The sequence below is a fragment of the Thunnus maccoyii genome, chromosome 20 (assembly GCF_910596095.1).
Source record: "Thunnus maccoyii chromosome 20, fThuMac1.1, whole genome shotgun sequence".
Taxonomy (NCBI): Eukaryota; Metazoa; Chordata; class Actinopteri; order Scombriformes; family Scombridae; genus Thunnus; species Thunnus maccoyii.
The window spans coordinates 22,391,292-22,413,040 of NC_056552.1; the positions used below are offsets into that span (position 1 = coordinate 22,391,292).

A 21,749-nucleotide genomic window follows, 5' to 3' on the forward strand; every position below is an offset into this window, starting at 1 on the left:
TTTGACTTTCTGGTGTGACGTAGCAATGAGTTCCACCTCAACGCCGCTCACGCTTGTGGCACGAATTCCAAAATTTCAAGTAATTTAAAGTTACTACAAGGAACTTGAAACTAGTTATGAAACAGTCTCATGATGCCTCTATGTGACCTACATAAGCACACGAGACTGGACCAAAGTGGTGGACCAGACTGACATCGCCATCATTAGCATTACGCCGCTACTATAGCTAAAATATCCCTTTAAACTCAATGTCACCCTTGAGACCTGAAACACAAGACAACAACAAGAAATGCAGCTCTCTCTCAAACACACAAACACACTCACACTCACATTTCTAAACAGGAACTAGAGAGAAATATGTATAAGGAGAGGTTGAATGGAGTTATGGTAATCGCATATTAGAAAAATCTCTCTCACACACACACACACTCAGAACGGTCGGTTCCCCTCCGGGTCAGTTTGAAACATCTCTCCGTTTGAGTTGACTTGTGATGAGTCATGCATTCTGCAGTCAGAGTCAGCTGGTTGTGACAGACACATCAGGAGAAGCTACAGTACACTGCACATGATGTATGCTGCAAATTGTAAATATAGTTTCATATTATTTCCTCCTGATTCCACTCTCAGTCAGCTATCAGGGAGATGGCATGCTGGACATTTTGACAGACAGCAGCTTGTATCAAGGTAATGATGCTGTCATTGCTTCTGCACTAGTCTATAGGCTGTAGGGTGCTGTGTGCAGTGGCAGTATGGGTAGTAGCAGTTATTCAGAAATGTCTATATAACCCTTTGAGGAAAAGAAAACAACCTGTGCTTTTACAGCTAGTGTTTGAAACATATAGATGACTCTTTGGGGAAAACTAATTTCTGATAAAAGATATAAAGTATTATTATAAACAAAAGTATTATCCAATCAAAACCCCATCACATGCTGTTCCTTTCAGGCTGATTATTTTCATTACTGATTAATCTAAAGGTTAATCAGATTAATCAATCAATTGTTTACTCTATAAAATGTCAGAAAATTAGGACAAATGCCAATGAAATTCATGTAGGAAGTGAGTAAAAGTTGTTTAGGTTTATTCTTACTACATCACTGAATTAGAGCCATGAGGTGTACTACAATGATAACTAAATATGAAAACTGAAGTGTTTGTGAGCGACTGTAACACCGAGAGAGAGAGTAAATACAGAAAGGATGAAAAGAAATAGAGGAGAGTGAAACAGAGCGTACGCTGATATAAGTAAACATTTGAGCACAGATACGTATCTCTTTTTGGGTATTTGTTTGTGTTCCTCGTGTGCTTGTGAATACATACTGTATGTGTGTATTTGTGTGTGTGTGTGTGTGTGTGCCATGCTAGTATTCCTCCTGTAAGTCAGTCTGAGAGATTTGTGTCTCTGCCATGTTAACAGATGGCCCTCGACTTCCCAAACAGGCTGAACAGATCAACACTGTAGCCCAAGCAGCTCTGGCTGGGTCAGCCCCCACATGAATTGACTCTATCATAACACTCTCTCATCACATCTCACCCCAAAAAGTCATCTTATCAGGAAATACAAGCGCGTGGACAAACTATATACAACTCAGGACAAATACAATGATTTTAATTTGTCAACCTTATATCTGCTGTATATGTCTGTCGCACTATTGTTCGTTAGGTCCAACCACTGCTCCTTTTTGTTTCTGTCATGATTTTCAAGTCTGCTACCCTTAAACCTGCAGTGAACTTTTGTTTCCCCCTTCTGGCAGTGAGAGTAATTACAAAAACACTGTCATCAGGTGTTTACGTCATAGGCTCCGCCGTAGCCTACTCCGTCGCTACTGTTGCAGCTGTAAAACAGTGGATAAATTGTTCTGAGCGTCAGACAAGCCCCCAAAATGACTCATTTCACTATCAGAATTTGATCCATTTGGTCCAATAACATTTGGAAAATCTAGAGGAACCACATGATTAAAGTATTTTATCCCCATTCATGTTAGCTGAGGGTTAACCGGAAGTTAGGTGCTCAGCCAGCACAAGTCTCTGGTGAGCATGCTCTGCCCACAGAGTGTGTGCAGTATGCATTCATCTGGCCAGCGCGGGAATGTCGCCACTGACACCAGATTTAAAAACTCTGTGTACTGTGAAATACAGAGAGATTCACCTGGCAGTGATAGGCTTAATCGGCATTGTGTGTACAAACCGGCTCCGGTTGGATCCACACGGAGAGCCGGGAATAACTGGGAGGTTAGGGGAGGCTAGCTGGCTGTGCTTCCCTCCCAGCCATGTTGCAGCTAACGCTCCACTAGCCTCCCAGTAAGCCCCAGCTCTTCATGTGGATCCAACCAGAGCACCAAGCCCCGGTTTGTTATTCAGGTTAAAGTGGGAAAGAAGCAATGGGTCTATTGGGTAGTTGAGTGAAGTGGAGCCTGCAGAGCAAGCACCAGGACCGTCAAGGTGAAACAGTCCATGGAGGAGCTGCTGTGTTTGGCTGCACAGATAGGAAACACCTCGGCTGACAGGATGTATCGTTCTGTTTGAAAAAACTTCTTTTTAGTTTATAACTGCAGTTGGCAACCAGCGTATTAGGTGCATTACCACCACCTTCTGCTCCAGAGATTAAATCCTACACATTAATCCTGTTTGTCTAATAAACTCAAGGAAAACTCTACTTCTCCACCCACATGGCAGGTCAATTAAAGTTTTAATGCTGAGCTCCTGAACTCCAGTCATCCTAAGTGCTTCCTTCATATATTGTCTGTCTTGATCATACTTAGTACAATCTATGATTGCATGCGTAACAGTCTCCCATATATTGGTTTAGCAATCAGCCAAAATGAGTTGGACAATATCGGCATATTGGATATTGAGTTGTTGTCAAAATCAGCTAAATATTCAGCCATGACTTTGAAAATCTTTTAGATAACACTAAGCTATGCTTTCTGTACTCCAACACAACAGACTCCTCTTGGCACTCCTCTCTCCAACTCTGTCATGGCTGAATATTTAGCTGAGAACAATTCAACTCTAGCAAGATCTCAGAGCGAAACTTCTCCTTGAGCGAGACTTGGTTAGACACAATAACAAATAGACCAGATCAAGCGAAAGTAAAGAAAAACGATTTATTTCTCTGTATGGTCCTTTCCATAATGTTGTCAGACACTTATAATAACAATCCGAGTCTGTCAGTGACAAAAACAAGCAGTACATTGAAGTACATTGATGGTGCGCTATTGCCTCATCGGATTACACTGCAGCCCGTTTCACAGCTGCCAGCTGCAGCACTCTTGCTCAATACTGGGCCGATTTCAAAAATTGTTGTCCCCATTAGTCACTTAGACACAAAATGATGGGAAAATAGGGTCCAAGTTGAAAAACTTTCCCTTTAAGACTCAGTATGATGCCATTCATATCTGCCTGACTTCGGTTCAGACAGCATTATCTGCTGCTTGCCTTTTAAAAAATAGACTTAGTTCAGTGCTAATAAACATATTATGACATATTTAGAAGAAGCATGCAGGAAGGAATCACACTTATATTTGTGCACAATACTCATCTACAGGGTACATCTTTGCTAGTGCATTTTCTTTCTTAATGCAACCCATGAATATGTACATTGACCAGCGTGTAATAGGTGATAAAGCAAGTGATGAATAGACTGAGTTGCAGACTGTTTGAATCACAGCATGGAAACATCTCCAATCCTACATTTAGCTCTTGAAGACTTCACAATGGAAAAAATAGCTTTATTAAACGTTAATAACCTGAAATGCAGGTCAGATTTACTTTGAGTTTGACAAAGTTTTCCAACCTTTTGAACCTTTTTAAGCCCACCAAAATGTATGTAAATCACACACCTAGCTGTCACATAATGGAAGTCCCTATACCTCAGGTTAGTTAGTTTTAGTAGAGTAAGTAAAAAATTAGAATAGGCTTTAAACTTCTGTTTCTTATATCATGTTGTCATCAGCAGCTGATGTGGATAATGTGAATATTGTATTTCCCATGTAGATTCATAAATCCTCATCACCTTGAGGTGGATAAACAAAGTCGTTTCCTATGTTGTGGTGTTAATCTTTGTTGTCAATACACGGCCAGCAGTCGACAACAAGAGGAGGATAATAGGATCATCTCCTCACACATCGTTTACCCTAGTGCCAAACACACACACACACACACAGGCACCCAAAACCATAAGTGTGGGTATATGCAAAGCAGCATGACATTCCATGAATAGCTGTTCTTCATCTATTAGTTCACACACACACACACACACAAGGAGACACACAAGCCAGCCGGTGCCAATCCCGAGCTGTATCTGGGTCAGAGCTAACAGAGATGAATCTAACGGAAGTTTCACATTGCCCCTTTTTCTTTCTTCTATTCGTCTGTTGTAGAGATGTAATTAATAACACCAGTCCTTCAGGGAGAGGGTGAATAAGAGAGAGAGTGAGTAGGAGAAGGAGAAAGAGAAGAGGGGAGGGTAATAGAGAGGTAAAGAGTGAAAGACGGTGACACAACTTGGCAAGAAGCCTCAAAGATGCAGCTCAGGGGCGTAAAACTTTGATGCCACAAGGTGTAGGTAGCAGTGTTAAGTGAAGTGTTAAATGTACTGAATCTTTCATAACTTTTAGGGGTTAGAGGCTACTGGAAGCCATGTTAGTGCAACTGCTTGGGGGTGTGCCATGTTCGTCAACTGTTTCCTGATGTTCGGTACCCTACTTACCACCCACTACCTGACATCAGTATCCTAAAGTGGAATAGTGGAGTCATAGTCAACCACATGATGTATTAATGTTACTTCATCTTGTAAATTAGCTAATGAAACTCATTTGCCTCCAGGAAACATTAAATGTATTAGGTCATTCATAAATGCGGTGGCTTGAATGACTGATGAGGGATATGCGCTGAATAGGTGACAATACAGAGACTGATGTATTGTTGGTATGCCCAAGAAGGAAAATCAAAAGTAATATTATGACTAATAAAGCTCATTAATTTCCACAATGTTGTAACATTAATAATTGCTTGAACTGCTGGGAAAGAACATACAGCAATTACTTATTTTGACTGAAAAGCTGTCAGCAGTTTGTGGGAGGAAAAACTGCCCCAACAACACCCGCTATGAATGTTTCATGTTGGAAACTTTCACTATGAATATTTTATCTACAGAAATGTCAAGAAGGGAGCAGCACAGAGCAGAGTGGCAGTCTCATGACTGGAGTGCTGCCCAGTACTGCATTGAATACAGTGATGAAAGAGACATGAGGTGGACTTTGAATTTTTTTAAAAAATTTTCTTCTAAGTAGAGGATTTCTCTATGCACGGTCCAAAACCAAAAACTGTGTCCTAACCGTCTGTTTGAGTGTGCTAATGTGAGGATGCGTACTAGATGCCAAAGTAGCAGATGAGCTGATTAGTTGTGTGTTTAAAACCAGGCTGGACATGACACACATTACCATCATTGGGCTGATTAAAGTTAGGATTTGGGCATCACAACTGATCAGACTAAGTTGGACCAAGTCCTCATATATGTTGGACCAACATATATGGTGATATTCACTTATCTTGAGATTTTTACCTTGCTGTAATGACAGACTAGAAATTGTTTTAGCCTCTTAACTAATTTGTGCACTTTTTATAGCGGTGTGACAGCTGTAATGGGTTCTATATGGTTGGAACTTGAAAGGAAAAAAATGAGATTTCAGATTCTTCTATAATCTTTTAAAGTTAGACAGTAAAAGCGACTTTCTGTCAATGACTTTTTCTCTCTTGTGTATAGTGGACAGGGACTGTGTTAGAGTATATGTGGCTCTGGATTTAAACATGTATTCAACAGAGGGAGAAAGGATGAACTTCTGTGTCATTATACTGTTAAAAAGCTTCCCATCGGTCTGTATCTTGTCATCACTGTTATCCCTGTTACTCCGTCCTCCACTCACGCCGTCAAATCGCTTGCCTTCACCATCCAATCCCCCATTTCAATTGGTCCATCCTGCTCAAGTATGACTCAGAAAGAGGTGTGTCAGTCTACCATGTGAACCAGTATAATGTTTGTTTGTGTATGTGTGTGCGTGCGTGTGCGCGCACGCGTGTGTGTGTGCGTGTGTGTTATCATGCCCAGTCATTTTGAAAGATGTCATGTTTTCTTATTTCTTTGCCTCTTTTCTTCTGGACTCCTCAATTTGCTCTGCTGCTCCTCTCTTTTATTCCCCAGTTTGATTCATTTCTGTTCTTTCTTATCGTTTTTGTCCTCTTCCTCCCTCTATCTGTGTCTCTTACTCTCTCTTTGATATGTAAGCAAGGCAGCAGAGCATTCGGGAATTCCAGTTGAATCTTTTTTTTTTTGATTGTTTTACAGTAACTGTTTGTGTTGACAATTGTTTTTTTGTTTTTTTTTAAGACTCGGTGTTTGCCGGATCTCAAAATTGGACATCCAGCCCATGATATTGAAGGGTGACACATTTTTCCTGGCAGACACTGAGTCTCAAGGTTTACTACTGAGCCATTCACCATGAAGGACAGGGGCATAAAAGCAGCTGCTGCATCCTTCCAAACTATTACCTCAGATCTGTGAAAATAGATGTCTCTCAACCTCATTTCCATCCAGATATTTTACCTTTAAAGTGCACTGTAGCTGCTTTTACGGCCCGTGCCCTGCTCTTTCTTTCACAGCCATTCTTTTCATCATCAAGGATCCAACCTTTAAGTCTCTTTCAGTCCCTACATCTCATCCATTTTCCCCCAATTTCACCATCATACGCGAATCCCTGATGCAACTACCACACCCATAGATCCTTCAGACACATTCAGAGAAGATCCAGGAAAGCAGCAGCCATTGCACCAATGAATCAAAGTCATAGCAGTGTCACGTGTTATTTTGAGCTTCATGGTCAGGCCTCCTTTTCATCGGAGTAGCCGGCACAACATCCTCTCCACGTCACGACCTACTCTAGACACCCTCACATAATCACCACATTCTGGACACCTGTAGGTCCACCGTGTTCCAGACCCATACTCTACATATCCAGTCCAACCCAACCTGCGCTCACCCACACAGTCACAGTAATACCCATAGTGCTGTGCTGTGGTGTTCTTATTCATCGGCCCCACAACCAAGGAACCGCACTGTGTCTGTATTTCCCAACAAAGACCGCCTCGGAAATGTATAGATTATGTTTTTGAGCGTGGCCGCGTCCAAAAGCAACTCCCAGGCCAAATCCTCAGCCCTCAGCATACTCACCTGGACAGGTGAGGTGATGGTGGGCGTCCTTGTAGGGAAGGTGAGTGCACCAGAAGGCGAAAAGAGGAAGAAGGGCTCTTGGGGTTGTTTTTGGACAGGGAATATTTTACATCTGCTTTTTCTAACAATGTGTTTCTTTCTTCATGTCTATGGGACCCCAGGAAGATTTTCAACAGGGGTTTTAGATCTCCTTAGAGTCAGTGAAATCATTCAGTAAAAGTAAAAGCATCACAATGGATTTGTTTTGTCACAACCCAACATTAACAGCTTTGTTTGTTTTTGTTGGGTTACCAAGAATAACACGACTAAATTATTCCATTTTGGTCATAAACAACAAAAATGTTACCTTCATTATAAGCTCTAGATATAACAAACATAATGAGATCTAAGTACCCATGAGATTGTCCTGGATGGTCTGATAATTGTACACAGAATCAGTGTTGAGGATTATCTTGTCAAATGCATGCATGAGGATGGAGATGCAGAGAGCAGGTATCATGACCTGCACAGAGAGGTTTGTAGGTCGTGACCCCTCTGCACCCATCCTCGTTCCCTTTCAAAATGATCAGTCAGAGCTGGGAGAGGAGGCTACACCTGCCACATCAGTGAAGGAGGGGAGAGAGAAAATGGGTGCAAAAGGAGAGTGGAGACAGACGAATTACTCATTCTTGTTCAGTCTTCCACCCAATACCTTTTCGGTCCATTGCCACCTTACTCAAGCTCAACCTCCCCCAAAAAATAAAGGTTATTATTTCGACTGAAAGCAGCAGCCTTATCCCTATGTCTCTTGTTCAGTCTTGCCCTCTCTGCCCCATCCATAATATTAAGGGCAATGCTTACTAACTTCCTCAAATGACTTTATTAGGGAGAAAGTGAATCAATCTCCTATTAAACTGTATTATTTGGCTCTGTATATAAATTAATGTGAGTGTAAATGGTACAGCAGATATACCATACTATTGGAACAGAAAGACTAGTGTTACACAGAAAATACTTTTTTAAACAACTGTACAACTGTTTTTAGCATATTGAGATGATTGAGGAAGGATAGAGGAGGAGGAGAAACAAAGAAGTGTATGTTTGAGTGTGTTTGTCTGCCTTAATTTGCCGTGCACTTGCAGACAGTAAGTAGAACAGAGTAAAAATGATGTTTGCTCATCCAAAGATGATGGAGGAACTCCCAGTGAATGAACCAAGCTATTGTATCCCACATGGGCTATACCTAACTGCCCTGATTCAAAGACATGTACCGAGACTTAAACAAGATGCTCTAAACCCTGCTTCATCACTGTCTACTCGGTGGACTATAGGGTGAAATGTACAAAAGTAAAGTTCCATTTATAAAAAGCAGCTGACAAGATGAGGAAGTGTTGCTGCATGCTGCAGACAAAATACAGGGATCTGAGGTGCAGAAAAGTCAAGCAGTTGACTGAATATGTCATCCTGTTTTAGTGCATTTATTTGAAAAGCCAGACCAAGCACACCAGAGGCCACATTATTTTCACTTCCTGGCACGCACATTTCCATAGGAGTCCGGGAGCATTCAAACTCCAACACTGGCTGCCCTGCAGTTCAGTCAGCACCACCAGTATTCATGTTCATCTACCCTGTTGTCAATATCAATAATTACCAGCAGGTGCAAAATTAGCTCTCAGCAAAGATGATCCTGAACACAAATATAGAATAATTAACTTGAAAGCACTGAGCAGAGTGCAGACCTCTGCCAAACTTTATTCATTTTTATAAATACTTTATTTGAAACAGGCCTTTTATTAGAGACAGACCTTCCCCTTTTGTATGTTTTATGTTTTAAGTAAGTATGTTTTATCATAAGGTGTTTCCTGTTTTCTGGTTTGCCCCATTCTGATATTCCATTGATGCTGTTTGCTGCTAATGTAAACTCAACTCTTTTTCCATGTTTAACTTGATAAATTCATAATGTTTGTTTCCACGGCACTATATCCATCAGTACAAGTCATGTCATACTCACCATTCTGCTGTTTTGAGTTTCTCTTTTTTGAACTTTTAAATTCCAAACACTTCAGTATTATCACTTAATTAACACTTCCTGCACAGGTTTCATATTAAAAGCCTTCCAGCAGTTCAGTGGGCGTCATTCCTTAATTTCCTGATAGATTTTTACCATAATTTGATGGAGGAGTGTGTTGTTGCTACTTTACCAGCCAACTAGATACGAAAGTAACAAAGGAACAAATGTCAAAAAACAACTCGGCAACATTAAGCTGACCAACTGGAAGAATCCTCTTTATTTCACCTTGTTTCAGCGAAGTGGCTTTGATAAATTCTTGTAATCAAACCAGTGCACTGAAATGCATTGGTTTGATTTTTCATTTGAAACAACTGCAGAACGTGTTGAGTTTCACCAACAGTAGCTTAACATAAAAAGAGGACAACACTGTAATAGCTGCTGTAGCTTTTTCATGAAAACAAATTCTGTGAAAATAAGACCCTTAGAGCAGGAGGTCGGTGAGTATGACAGGAATTAATGGTGTGGAAATTTACATTAATGGTTGTTGTTGTAGCTTCCAAATAAAACTAAAAAAACCTAAAATATCAACATTTTCTACCAGATTGAAATATTATGCTACAGTTGCTGAAAGTGAACACACCACTGCATACTCTCCATTTGTAGTAACTGTGCACCTGGTAGGGTTTACATCAAGAGATAAAGTGGAGTCCCAAAAGATGCAGATATATATTAAACATCAGGGATGGATGGGTATATTTATTCTGTTAACGGACTGCTTACTCAGCTCTCCTGTCTTATTCCCTGATCTATGAGTGTAGTTTCTACAGTGCGATAGGGAAACCACCAGGCACATCACGCACACATGTACACACTCCTGGGAATCAGCCCAGCCTACCACAGTTGCAGCTGCAGCAGCACACCTGGGCTAATTGGGCAGAGAGGGAGAGCTCACATCACCCAAAGGACTTTTGCCTTTCGAGTGTGCGTGCGCAGTTCCCTTCCCCCATGATCTGGAGCCTCTCCTTCACTGATGGAGTGGTAAGGTGATACATAGGTTGAGCTTCCTCTTTCTTCCTCATCCAAACTCCCAGCCCATCCATCCATCCTCTCTGGATGGAGGGAAGAGGTGAGGAACAAAGTGATGGATGAGTATGGAAAACTTTTCTCCTGTGTTCTTTTCCTGAGAGGAGAGAAGTGAAAGAGATAAGGAGAGGTTGAGTCACATGATGATCAGAGAGGCAGAGGGAGAGATGGCTGAATCTCTGGGCCTAAATATAATGACAGCTGCCTCCTCCATGGAGTCTCTCACACATATACAAACACTGAGCAGTGCTGTTTATCTCCCATCAGGCTCAGGCAGGGGAGAGTTCATATAAATAATTGTTGATCAGAGGAGATGAGATTTGATTTAATTAGACAAGACTGCAAGCCACAGGAGGGCTTGGCTGGAGACTCTTTCTCTCTGTCCATTATCTGATCTGCCTTCCTCTTTTGTAATCTCTTTACATCTCTCTCTACATATCTCTTATGCTTAATGTGAGTCAACCATTGGGAGTAATATGCAGTATTTATGTGCAGAGGAGGTTGTTGTGTTTCACTAACCACTTTTATACTATCAGCATTGGTGGCTCCACTCCTCACAACAGGTCTACTGTGCAGTGTCCCAGTATATTACCTCCTATCTCACTTTTTGAACACCACCTCCCCCTCCTCCTCCTTCCCCCATTCCCTGCACCCCACCCCCTACCACTTCCCACTTCCAACAGAAGCTCAGAGTAAGCCCTACTACTCAGATTACTCCCCCACGCGCCTGCTCATCCACAAGATGTGCACCAGCCACTACCTGGACCTGTTCATCACCATTGTCATAGGGCTCAACGTCATCACCATGTCCATGGAGCACTACCAGCAGCCCAAGGTCAGTATGGGGATAGGAAGGTGGGGCAATGGTGGTGTCTTTGATGACTGCCGATGATTCTTCGTTTGTATTTTATGCTGCTGGTATTGATCTGTAATTATAATCACATCAGTGACCAATCCGGTGTCACGCCAAAGCGTGTAATACACCCACAGGTCCACTGTGCTAGTGTCACGTTTTGCCTCACCTAGGCGTGAAAAGTACACACGTGTATGAAGGTGCAGTATGAGCAGGGGTCAGTACTTTTATGTTGTTACAATGCTGTGGTTAAGGGCTGATTAGATTTAGGCACAAAAAACAATTGGTTAGGGATAAGGAAAGATCATAGTTTGAGTTAAAATGATCACTTGAAACATGGTGTGGGTTAAAGTTACTACTCCCTTAAATTAGGCAACCTTTGTTGTCATGAAAACAGTAAACACTACAACAATCATAGTTACAGTTGTCTCGTCGCTCATGGTTGGAAGCAGGATACTGGAAGTGGGAAGCTAACAGCGGTCTCCAGCAGCAGAGTCCACTAAGTCCACTTTTTGCAAGTTAAGATCTATCTATCCACCCAAGCCTCCACCTCCGAATATGGAAATTTGTCACCTTATATAGACATTATCTGAACTTGACAGGCTCTTTGAAAGCTGTACGTGCGTGTACTTTTCATGCTTAGGTTAGGCAAAATGTAACACTTTCACGGTATCCTCTAGTGGATCAGCAGGGCTATTAGACACTTTAGTGTGATACAGGGCTGCAGTGACATCTACATTTGGTATGATGGGTACAATACAGATTATTTGCATACTGTACAATTAATCAGTCCCATGGAAAGGTTTCAGAGGCATTTTCACCTTGCCACAAATAAAATTCAGGAGAAAACACTAAATTCTGGCTAACATTTTGGCTTGAAAGTGATTACTTTAAAAAAGCGCCAAATATTAGCACCAAACTGGCTATCCACAGCTCCAGTCTGAAAAATACCAGTATCATGCAGCACCCTCCCCAATAAAGCCCCAGTGCAAGCGTCGCTCGTCTCCCTTTGAAAGTCAGCAAAAACAGCTGGGACCAGTTGTACTTGTTGTTAGAGGGCTACGCACATACTCATAGAACTGGAGTTACATCCAGGTAACTACTATTTCTATGTTGTACACGCTTCGCCCTCCAATGGGTTTCGCTATTGGTTAAAATCTTAAGTGAAGGCAGTAAGGGATGTGATGTTCTCCCAGCGGGGCACAAACCAACACTAGTCTGAACACAGCTAAAAACCAAGAAACAGCAATAGTCCAGTGCTAGCACCACCTGCATGAGGGTCTTGCACTAGACTGCAACAATCCCATTAAAACTGGACATTATCAAAAGACACTTCAGTGCACTTCAGACGAGGTACCCCAACAGTGCACCAAGCACTGAATGAGACACAGAATCAGCTGTCATGTCCTTGAGATATGACTGGACAAAGGTAGAAGTGGAAGACCAGAAGGTGGCCAGAGAGATGTCTTCCACTGAAACACCCCTGAAAAGTGCCATCGAAGATGCAGTACCTCTTGTGGAGTGTGCCTTCAGGCCCGCTGGAGGAGCATGATCCATCGCCTATAACTCCTGCAAATGCATCACAAAACCAGTGAGCGAGCCGCTGGGCCTGACCGCTGTGGCAGTTGGACTTCCTGAGAGCCACCATACACTCCTAACAACAAGGCTCCACTCCTCCTTGACTTTTGACATCCTGTCCACCCCCTTGTTGAGGGACCCCAGAACGTGGTGGGCCTTCAGGGAACAGAGATAGCGATCTGCCCAGGTCATGATGGATATTGCCATCCATCTGTTGAGGTAGGCCACCACTGTGGTGTTGTTTGACCTCACCATGATATGCTACGCGCTCAGCTGCGGGGTGAAGTGGTGCACCTTCTGCACTGCTGTGAACTCCAGCAGATTGGTGTGGCAAGGGGAGCTTGACCACGCACATGCCTCCCATGCTGACGCGATGTAATGAGGGATGCACCCTGGCTGCACCCCCTCACAGAGGCAACTGGGTGAATCCCAAAACCCTCCGTGCCAGTGTTGGGATGCAGATCTCACGCTGTTTGTATCTTGGTTTGGTGGAGGAGGAGCCTCCGGAGGAACGCAGCTATTTCCTCTTTCCTCTTTCCATTATGTTTGCAACATAATGGAAGAGTAAAACAGAATCACAGAATAAATAGAGAGAAACCATCCATAGAAAATCTGATGTACAGATGGGACAGATAGAGGGTAGTAGGCCATGGGTGGAAACAGAGAAGGTAGTGGGGGTGTTGAAAAGATAAGAATAATGATCTTATTGTATAGCACTTTTTAAAACACACACTTACAAAGTGCTTCATATATAGGATAAAATACACAGACAAAAAAAGTATACATACATATATACATACACATACATATGCATGATACATAGACAAGAATTAAAGCACACAGCCAAATTAAACAAAAATGAAAGCAAACAGAGAGTATTTATAAAAAGGCTGACCTATAGAAATGAGTTTTCAGTCGCCACTTAAAACAAACCACAGATTCAGCAGATCTGATGGATTGGGGAAGGCTGTTCCAAAGAGCTACAACTGCAAAGGCACGGTCACCTCTGGAACAGCTAGAATAGGGGCTCAACAGCTGCTATATATGCAGGAGCCAGCCCATGCAAGGCCTTGTACATAATCAGTAAAATTTTGAAGTCAATTCTATGTTTTACTAGAAGCCAATGAAGGGAGGCAAGAATTGGGGTGATGTGGGACAGATGAATGGTTTTCATTAACAGCCTAGCCACTGCATTTTGCACCAATTGAGGACAAGCTAGAGAGGACTGAGTAATGCAAGTAAAGTGGGAGTTCCAGTAGTCTAACCAAGGAAAGATTAAGGTATGCACTAAAAGTTACATGTTTTTGGCTGATAGTATAGGTTTAATTTGTGCAATATTTTACAACTGAAAGAAACAAGACTGAATGAGCTAAGTAATGTGAGGTTCAAAGTTCAAATGTTGGTCAAGAGGATACAAAGATTCTTAGAGGTGATCTTAATGTTGCTAGTGAGGGGGCCAATATAATGACTGACCTCTTTAGTAAAACAATCAGGGCCGATAACAAGAACCTCAGTTTTGTTAGAATTGAGTTGGAGGAAATTTTGAGACATCCAATTTTTAACAGAAGTTAGTCATGAAGGGTGATAAGGTTATTGAGGTTATTAGGTTTAACTGAGGGGTAAAGTATGAGGAAAACCATTTGAGTTCAGTACCAGTAATACCAACCCAGTTCAGTAGTCTATAAATTAAAATGGCATGATCAGTGGTGTCAAAGGCAGCAGATAAGTCAAGTAAAACTAAAAGGGAATATTCACCTTTATCTGAATGCATAAGAATGTCATTATTTACTGTAAGCAGTGCCGTTTCAGTGCTGTGTTTTCAACGGAAGCCAATTAAAAGATATTGAGTCCCTAAACCACTTGGAGAAACTGGTTCAAGAATTTTAGAAATGAAAGGAAGTCTGTTAATGGGCCTGTAGTTAACTAAATTGATGGTATCTAGGGAGGGTTTTTTGAGGAGTGGGAAGACATTGGCTGTCTTTAAATAGTCAGGTATGCAGCAAAAGGATAGAGATTGATTGACGATAGAGAGGAGGCCAGGGGCAATGACTGGCAGGACCTCTTTAAGAAATTTAGTTGGAATTATATCAGCAGGTCAGGGCGATAGATGCATATGAGAAACTATATCTAAGAGATCTTTCATGGAACTTAGACAGCAGAACAGGGCAGGTAACTCGATCGGATTAATGAATTCCAAGGTTGAAATTGGATCTGAGACCACTGATCTTGAAATTTAGAAACTTATCACAGTCATCAGAGGAGGTGGCAGGAAATCCAGAATGAGTAGGATTCAGAAGTTGGTTAATAGCATTAACCAAAAACCAAGGGTTATGCTTGTTGTTGAGGCCAGAAAAATATGCCACTCTCACATCTTTGATGAATTGATTTTTTCCATCTACGCTCAGCCTTTCTATAATCTGTTCTATGGCATTGAATGAAATAATTTATCCAAGGCTACAGATTGACAAGTGGGGCTAGTCTGATCTTATTTGGAGCAATGTCATCAAGAGCTAAGGAGCACAATTTATTAAACCAGTTAACTTAATCATTAATATTGGAAAACTTAGGAATTGTCTTGGACATATCATAGAAGAGAGCTGAAAACCTAGCTGTAGAGTGCTCATTAAATATGCAAGACTATATAGTTTGTTTCAACAGAAGAAGTCAACATTGTCTGTAGAACCATGTCAGAAATTATACATTTGTGATCAGAAACTAAGTTAGACATATGCAGGGAGTTCAGAGTCAGACTAAATGTAAAAACAAGACCAAGTTGAGCCCACGGTTATGTGTGGGGCCAAAAACATGTTGCACTAGGTGAAATGATTTTGTGGTGTTTTGAAATTCTGCGGCAAGGGAATTAGAGGGTTCATCAATGTGAATATTAAAATCACCTATAATAATGATCTTGTCAAATTTCATTACAGATGAAAGCATATTAGAGAAATATTTTATAAAATTTGTACAAGATCTAGGGGGTTTGTAGATAACATGCAACACACTAGGATGTCACACTCAATTTTAAAAGTTATTAGTTCAAAACTATGAAAAGATCCAGCAGTAAATGGGACACAGTTGAGGTGGTTCTTATAAACCACTGCAATGTTCCCACCATGGCTTATGGGCCTCAGGGCATTCAGAAAGTAGTTAGGTGGGCAAACCCCCACCAGGGGGCAGCAATCCTGTGATTTGGACAAAGTCTCCGAAAGACATAAGATATCTAAATTGTGGAAGTCATTAAGAATAAATTATTTGTTTGACAGTGATCGGGTGTTAAAAAAACAGCAAAGACACCTGGAGAAATGGACTTGGAAGACTGAGGCTTGCAAGAGACAGTAATCAAGTCAAGCCTGGCTGCAGAATGATGATGAATAAAGCGTTTCTTTTGTATGTTCCTACTAGTCATGGGGATTGAGAAAAAGGAGGTAACATTTAAAGATATGGATGGGAACTAGGCTTGGTGGGGAAATGACAGTGATTGCTCAAGTTAACAAATCTGGAGTTAGAAGGGTTAACAAGAAAATAAGAGATAGGACTTACAGGACATCAGATTGTTTAACTTTTGCAGAAGTGTAAAATCAGTTAAATAAAAAAAGAAAGAGGATAGTGGAGTGAAATAGGGGGTCCTGAGCAAGAATATTGCCTTTGGAACTGAAGGCCTTAAATAGGTGGAATAGAAGGTCCTTGGGTAGAATAAGAAGTGTGTTAGGTACTGTAGAATAGAAGGTCTTTGGTTAGATCATAAAGCCTTTGGGTAAAATAGAAGGTCTTTGGATAGATTAGAGGTTGAATAGAAGGTCTTTCAGTCGAAAAGAAAGTCTTTGGGTAGAATATAAAGTCTTTGGGTGAAATAGAAGGGTTTTGGGTAGAATAGAATGTCTTCGGGTAAAATAGAAGTACTTTGAGTAGAAGAGAAGGGCTTTGGGTAAAATAGAGGGTCTATGGAAAAAATCGAAGGTCTTTAAGTAGAAGTTCTTTGGTTAGAATAGGAAGGCTTTCGGTAAAATAGAAGATTTTTAGACAGGAGACAAAGTTCTTGAGTCAAACAGAAAGTCTGTAAAAGGCTGAAGGTTGGAGCACAGAAATTCTTGAGTTAGTAGAAGGTTGTTTGGTAGACTGAAATATCTTGAAATGAACAGTGGGTCTTTACGTAGGAAAGAGAGTAGCGGGGTAGGAAAGGTTGTTTGATAGAATAAATAAGATATTGGAGTAAAAAAGAGTGAAAGCACAAACTGGAACTAGCTGTTTGTCAGTGGATGACCACCTGTGAGGATTTAGTCAAATCCCTGCTGGCCACCAGTTCTCTCCACATCTCTCTGCTAAAGGTCAGTTTTTACATGCAGATGGGCACTGTGAATTCTCCCACAGGCAAAAATGGACACTTTGATTCTAATGGCCTTTTCATAGAGAACGAGGGAGGGAGGAGCGGGGGGCAATGTGAGTGATCTATTAATGGAAATGTTAATTCTGGGGAAGAGGGCAGAGTTTACAATATGGACCCTTTGGTATTTTATGTGAAGACTGTAAATGCAGCAAAATTGTGTAGTTGCTGTTTTCCTTTTAGAAAGTGAAAAAAAGCAGTGGGGTGAGATCATTTCATTTGTTTTCAGTTGCAGTTTCAGCACATTTTGTTACTTGACTGACAATGAATCACACAGTTCACTCTGCTGAAATAACAAAAGACTTAATATAGGGTTTACTGGCCTGTTAAGATGGATATTTGCTCAGTTTAGTAATCTGTAACATTTTGTAATTTTTTTCTCTGACAGGAGTTGGACGAAGCATTGAAGATCTGCAACTACATCTTCACCCTCATCTTTGTTCTAGAGTCCGTCTTCAAGCTGGTGGCTTTCGGCTTTCGACGCTTCTTCAAGGACAAGTCAGTATTTAAACAACTGCCCCAAAGAGACGTAATGACCTTTCCCAAATGTCTCAGACACTTATCAAACAGGAGTCCTGAATAAACATTTACTTCCCATTTTAGGGTTTTGACATTTTAGTGTGCATGATATTCTAATAGATTGGTTGTTAAGGGTACCGTTCTTTAACCTCTGAGTCATGTGGAAAATCTGAGGCAGTGTTCGAAGAGCTTAAATGAGCTTTTTCTAAGGTGCTCCAGTGGATGGTTCTCAGTGAGGCCTGTATGAATACAAACGGCCTCGTTAAACACCCATAAAACACGCTGCCTTAGATGATTTCATAGCTTTGAAATCCCTGGCTTCCCGCTGAAAACCACACAATAATGCACAAACACAATTGCAACACCACAAACATATATTGCCATGCATCACATTAACATGAATACACACAACAATACACACACCCCTCAGTGGAGGCATTATGTTTTTGGACCAGAGCTGACCACCAAGGGCTCCATGATGTCCATCCCCTTTGCCAGAGTAGACTATTATCCTTTTTGCATTTGGCAGTGGTCCAGTTAATTATTGCTCCAATACACACTCATACACAGGTACACACAAACAGATAAACACAACATTCAGCCATGCCCCCCAGGACTAATTTGAGAATCTCATTGAATTTTAAGTTGATTTTCTTGTGTTGATTCATGCACTTTGAGTATCTAAATGGGGATGTTTGGAATAAACAATGAAGTGGAGTCACACATACACACACAGCGAAACCTGCACATGGAACAGAAACAATGGAACTGGACAAACCTGATTAGCACAACCACCCACCATTGTCTTCGCTGACTTTTTACACATTCATTTTGTTCCAAGCATTTTGTTCGGGCCACATTTTAAACAGGCACTGGAAAATTAAGTTTGGTCTCAACACTTTGATCTCAAGTCAAGTTACAGCATCTGGGAAAGTAAGTAGCCTGCTGACTCCTGATCTGATTGTACCATCTATCTTTATGATACACTAAAATTAAATGATACCATTGCTGCCTTTTTTAATCTGCCCCATAACAATGAAATAGTCTGCGTGCTCTCATGCACTATCATCCAGAAAATGATCTTCTTCTATATTTGAAGTTAAGTTTATGTGATTAGTTAACTGTGTATGCCTAGAGTTTTGATTTAATTTTGTAATTTCTGGGCCATTTAAGTGATACTTCACACAAACATCTACATTTTGAGCATAAAACACTCACCCCTGTAGGCTTGAAAGGTTGTAAAAAGTTTGTAGTTTGTTTCTTCATAAAGTACAGCGGCTGTGGGCAAGTTCATGGCAGTTACAGTAGTGACAAGTATTCATGGAGGAAAAAATCATCCAAATGTCCATAGAAATGAATTACCCACTCAAAAAGTCCAAGTGAAAACTAGCAATTTACACTTCATGCTTTGTTAAAGTTCATTAGGCGATTAGCTTTTCCAAACAGCAACTTCAGTAATAGACAGTAACAAGACACACACTATTAAAACCATGAGCCGAAATTTGTCCAAACGTGTAAGTACATGTGATGACCTTGAATGGCATTGAGAGCAGCAGGGGCCGAAACATTTCCACCAAAATGAAACAAAGTTTTTGTCCGTGGTTTTTCAAGAGTGTGTGGGATTTAACGTCTTAGTGAACACAAAAGTAATTTGCATTAAAGGGGGAATTTTCTAGCCTATTGGACTTGTCAAAAATCAAAGTAGCAGAGGCCATGATTTTCTGACCTTTAGTTCTATGGCTTTAAATATCACACTCCCATTTTTTAAGAAAGTTTTCTGTTATAAAAGAGCTGAGATGAGCCTGATGATATCACTATGACATCACCGTGGGGGTAAGTATCTCAGACTTGACAAAGCTCCTCCAGAGCCACAAAAAACTTATACAACTCTTTTCATAGGCTGAAGAGCACTAACCTAACTAGTAAATTAACTTTGACATGTTAAATGGGTAGAATGTCCCTTTAAAGTTAAAATCAAATCAAAAGTTACAGATTTGTGACTCACTCCTGGCTCAAGTTCACACCTCTCAGCTAAAGGAAATGACTCACTAAGGAGAAATAGATGATTTGTTTGGATGCGTCTTTTTAGCCAGTCACATTTATCTGCGGTTTTGTGAAAAGAAGTGATGTAAGTCAGTATGAGGGACTGATGTGTGTGTGTGTGTGTGTGTGTGTAGGTGGAACCAGCTGGATCTGGCCATCGTGCTGCTGTCCATCATGGGCATCACTCTGGAGGAGATTGAGGTCAACGCTTCACTGCCCATCAACCCGACCATTATCCGCATCATGAGAGTGCTGAGGATTGCACGAGGTATGAACTCCCACCACATCCCCCTGTCCATTTACCCACCCACCCCTCCCCAACGCGCGCTCTTACAGACACGTACACACTCTAGTCCTGCACTTTGAAGATGCCTTGTAAAGCAGCCACGTCCCTGGGACTCCCCTCTTTGTCATTTTTGCATGGCAGGTCTCAGCAGGGCTCGGGCAGGGTGTGAGCCGACCAGATGGCACCGAGAAACACAGTCAGCTGACAAACACAGCACTGAGAGGAGCATAGAGAGAAAAAAATAGAGACAATGAAGGGAGAGAGGAGCAAGGTGAGGAAAGATAGCAGAGGGTGGGGGGAGAGCCAAGACACATTATGACAGTAAGTGAATTAAGCCGCAAGAAACTGAGACTAGGTATGGAGGGAAAATGTAATATATGAGAGAAGAGAGGGAGGAGAAGAGAAATAAAAGGAGGAAGCAGGGATGATGAATAACTTCTGACCTGAAAATAGATTATAAGAAGATGGAAAGAAGTCGAAAAGAGGAGCAATTGATGTTAGAGTGAAAAAAGTTGAGATGAAGTGAATGAGGGAGAGATAAATGAACAGGGGAGAGGTATGTCGGTGTGTGAGAGACATAGAGAGAGCATGCAGTGTATCTGGAGAGAATGAAGGGAGGAAAAAGGAAGAGGAGGTACAAGAGAGCATTGACAGCGTACAGAATTAGGAAGGTCAAGTTAAAGAGAAGGGACAGATTTGGCAGGAGGGAAGAGGAAGTGGAAAGCTAAACTGCCCATGTGCTTCTGGCTGATTACTGTCCAGGTAATAAAAGATAAGAGACGGCAGGAGGAGAGGAAAGAGGGGGAAGAGGAGATAAGAGAGGCAGGATGGAAGCTCATCTGTTTTGTCTGATTACTGAATGTGTAATAAAAGAAGTAGCATGGAAGTTGTTATTGATTACTGTCACACAGCAGACCAGGCAAACACACGTGCTCCTGTGTGTAATGTATGTGTGTGTGTGTGTGTCTTACACTATGATTTAGATGGGCACAATACTTGGCTCCTTTTCCATCTGGCATCAGCATGCATCTTATATCCAGACTGTATGTAGATGTGATTTAGCTGCATTACATGTCCACAGTTTCTGGATTCTAATCACAGTTTAACTCCGCTTGCCAAAATACACACTGTCCCATCCTCTTATGATATTTCTGTTGTTTAAAACTCTCTTTTTATCCGTTCTTAACTCTCACAATCCCATTTTAACAACTTTGATTCTATTTAAGCTGCATAACAATAGCTGTGTCTGAACTGTTTGTACTTTGAACATAATCGACCATTCACAAAACCATGCCCCACTTAGTTAAGTCAAGCTTTCTGTTCTCACATGGCAAATATGCAGTTTACAACGATAAAGGGGGCAGATTTACCACTCAAAATTTGGAGTAATTTTTGACACAATGGATCCTTGATTTCAGACAGAGGCAGACAAACCCTGCCTTCTAATTTCTAGCCAGAGAGTCCATTTTATGACTATCAATTTCATCAGCTGTAGCTTTAGCTAGGCAGCTAATAAAGCTAACTTTAGCTCCATAAATTGGTTGAAAAACTAGTCCTCATTTGACTTTTTAATGTTCCGAATGTTTTTAGACAAGAATCTTGTAACAGCAGTCATAAAGATGCACTTGATGACTACATACAATACATGATATCATGCAAAAAGGCTAAAGCTAACATGTTCCATGCAAAAAGTCGGCATCCTCACCAGTTGACGATTCATGTAAAAGACATGGAAATAAAGAAAAAGCATTGTTCTTGTATTGCAGTGTAGAGCTAGTTAGTTGGAATA

At 41.2% G+C, this 21,749-nt stretch overlaps 1 protein-coding gene across 20 annotated transcripts in view; it reads left to right on the plus strand.

The window, feature by feature from the left end:
• The window catches only part of cacna1g (calcium channel, voltage-dependent, T type, alpha 1G subunit), a 271,804-nt gene that overhangs the window by 233,174 nt on the left and 16,881 nt on the right, over positions 1 to 21,749 (plus strand). For 19 of the 20 annotated variants that reach the window (XM_042397382.1, XM_042397393.1, XM_042397384.1 and 16 more), the window contains 3 exons: positions 10,984 to 11,135; positions 17,501 to 17,610; positions 19,809 to 19,942. In XM_042397382.1, coding sequence (XP_042253316.1) covers positions 10,984 to 11,135; positions 17,501 to 17,610; positions 19,809 to 19,942 — 396 coding nt within the window. The remainder of the gene's footprint in view (positions 1 to 10,983; positions 11,136 to 17,500; positions 17,611 to 19,808; positions 19,943 to 21,749) is intronic. The other variant, XM_042397395.1, reaches the window with a different exon arrangement.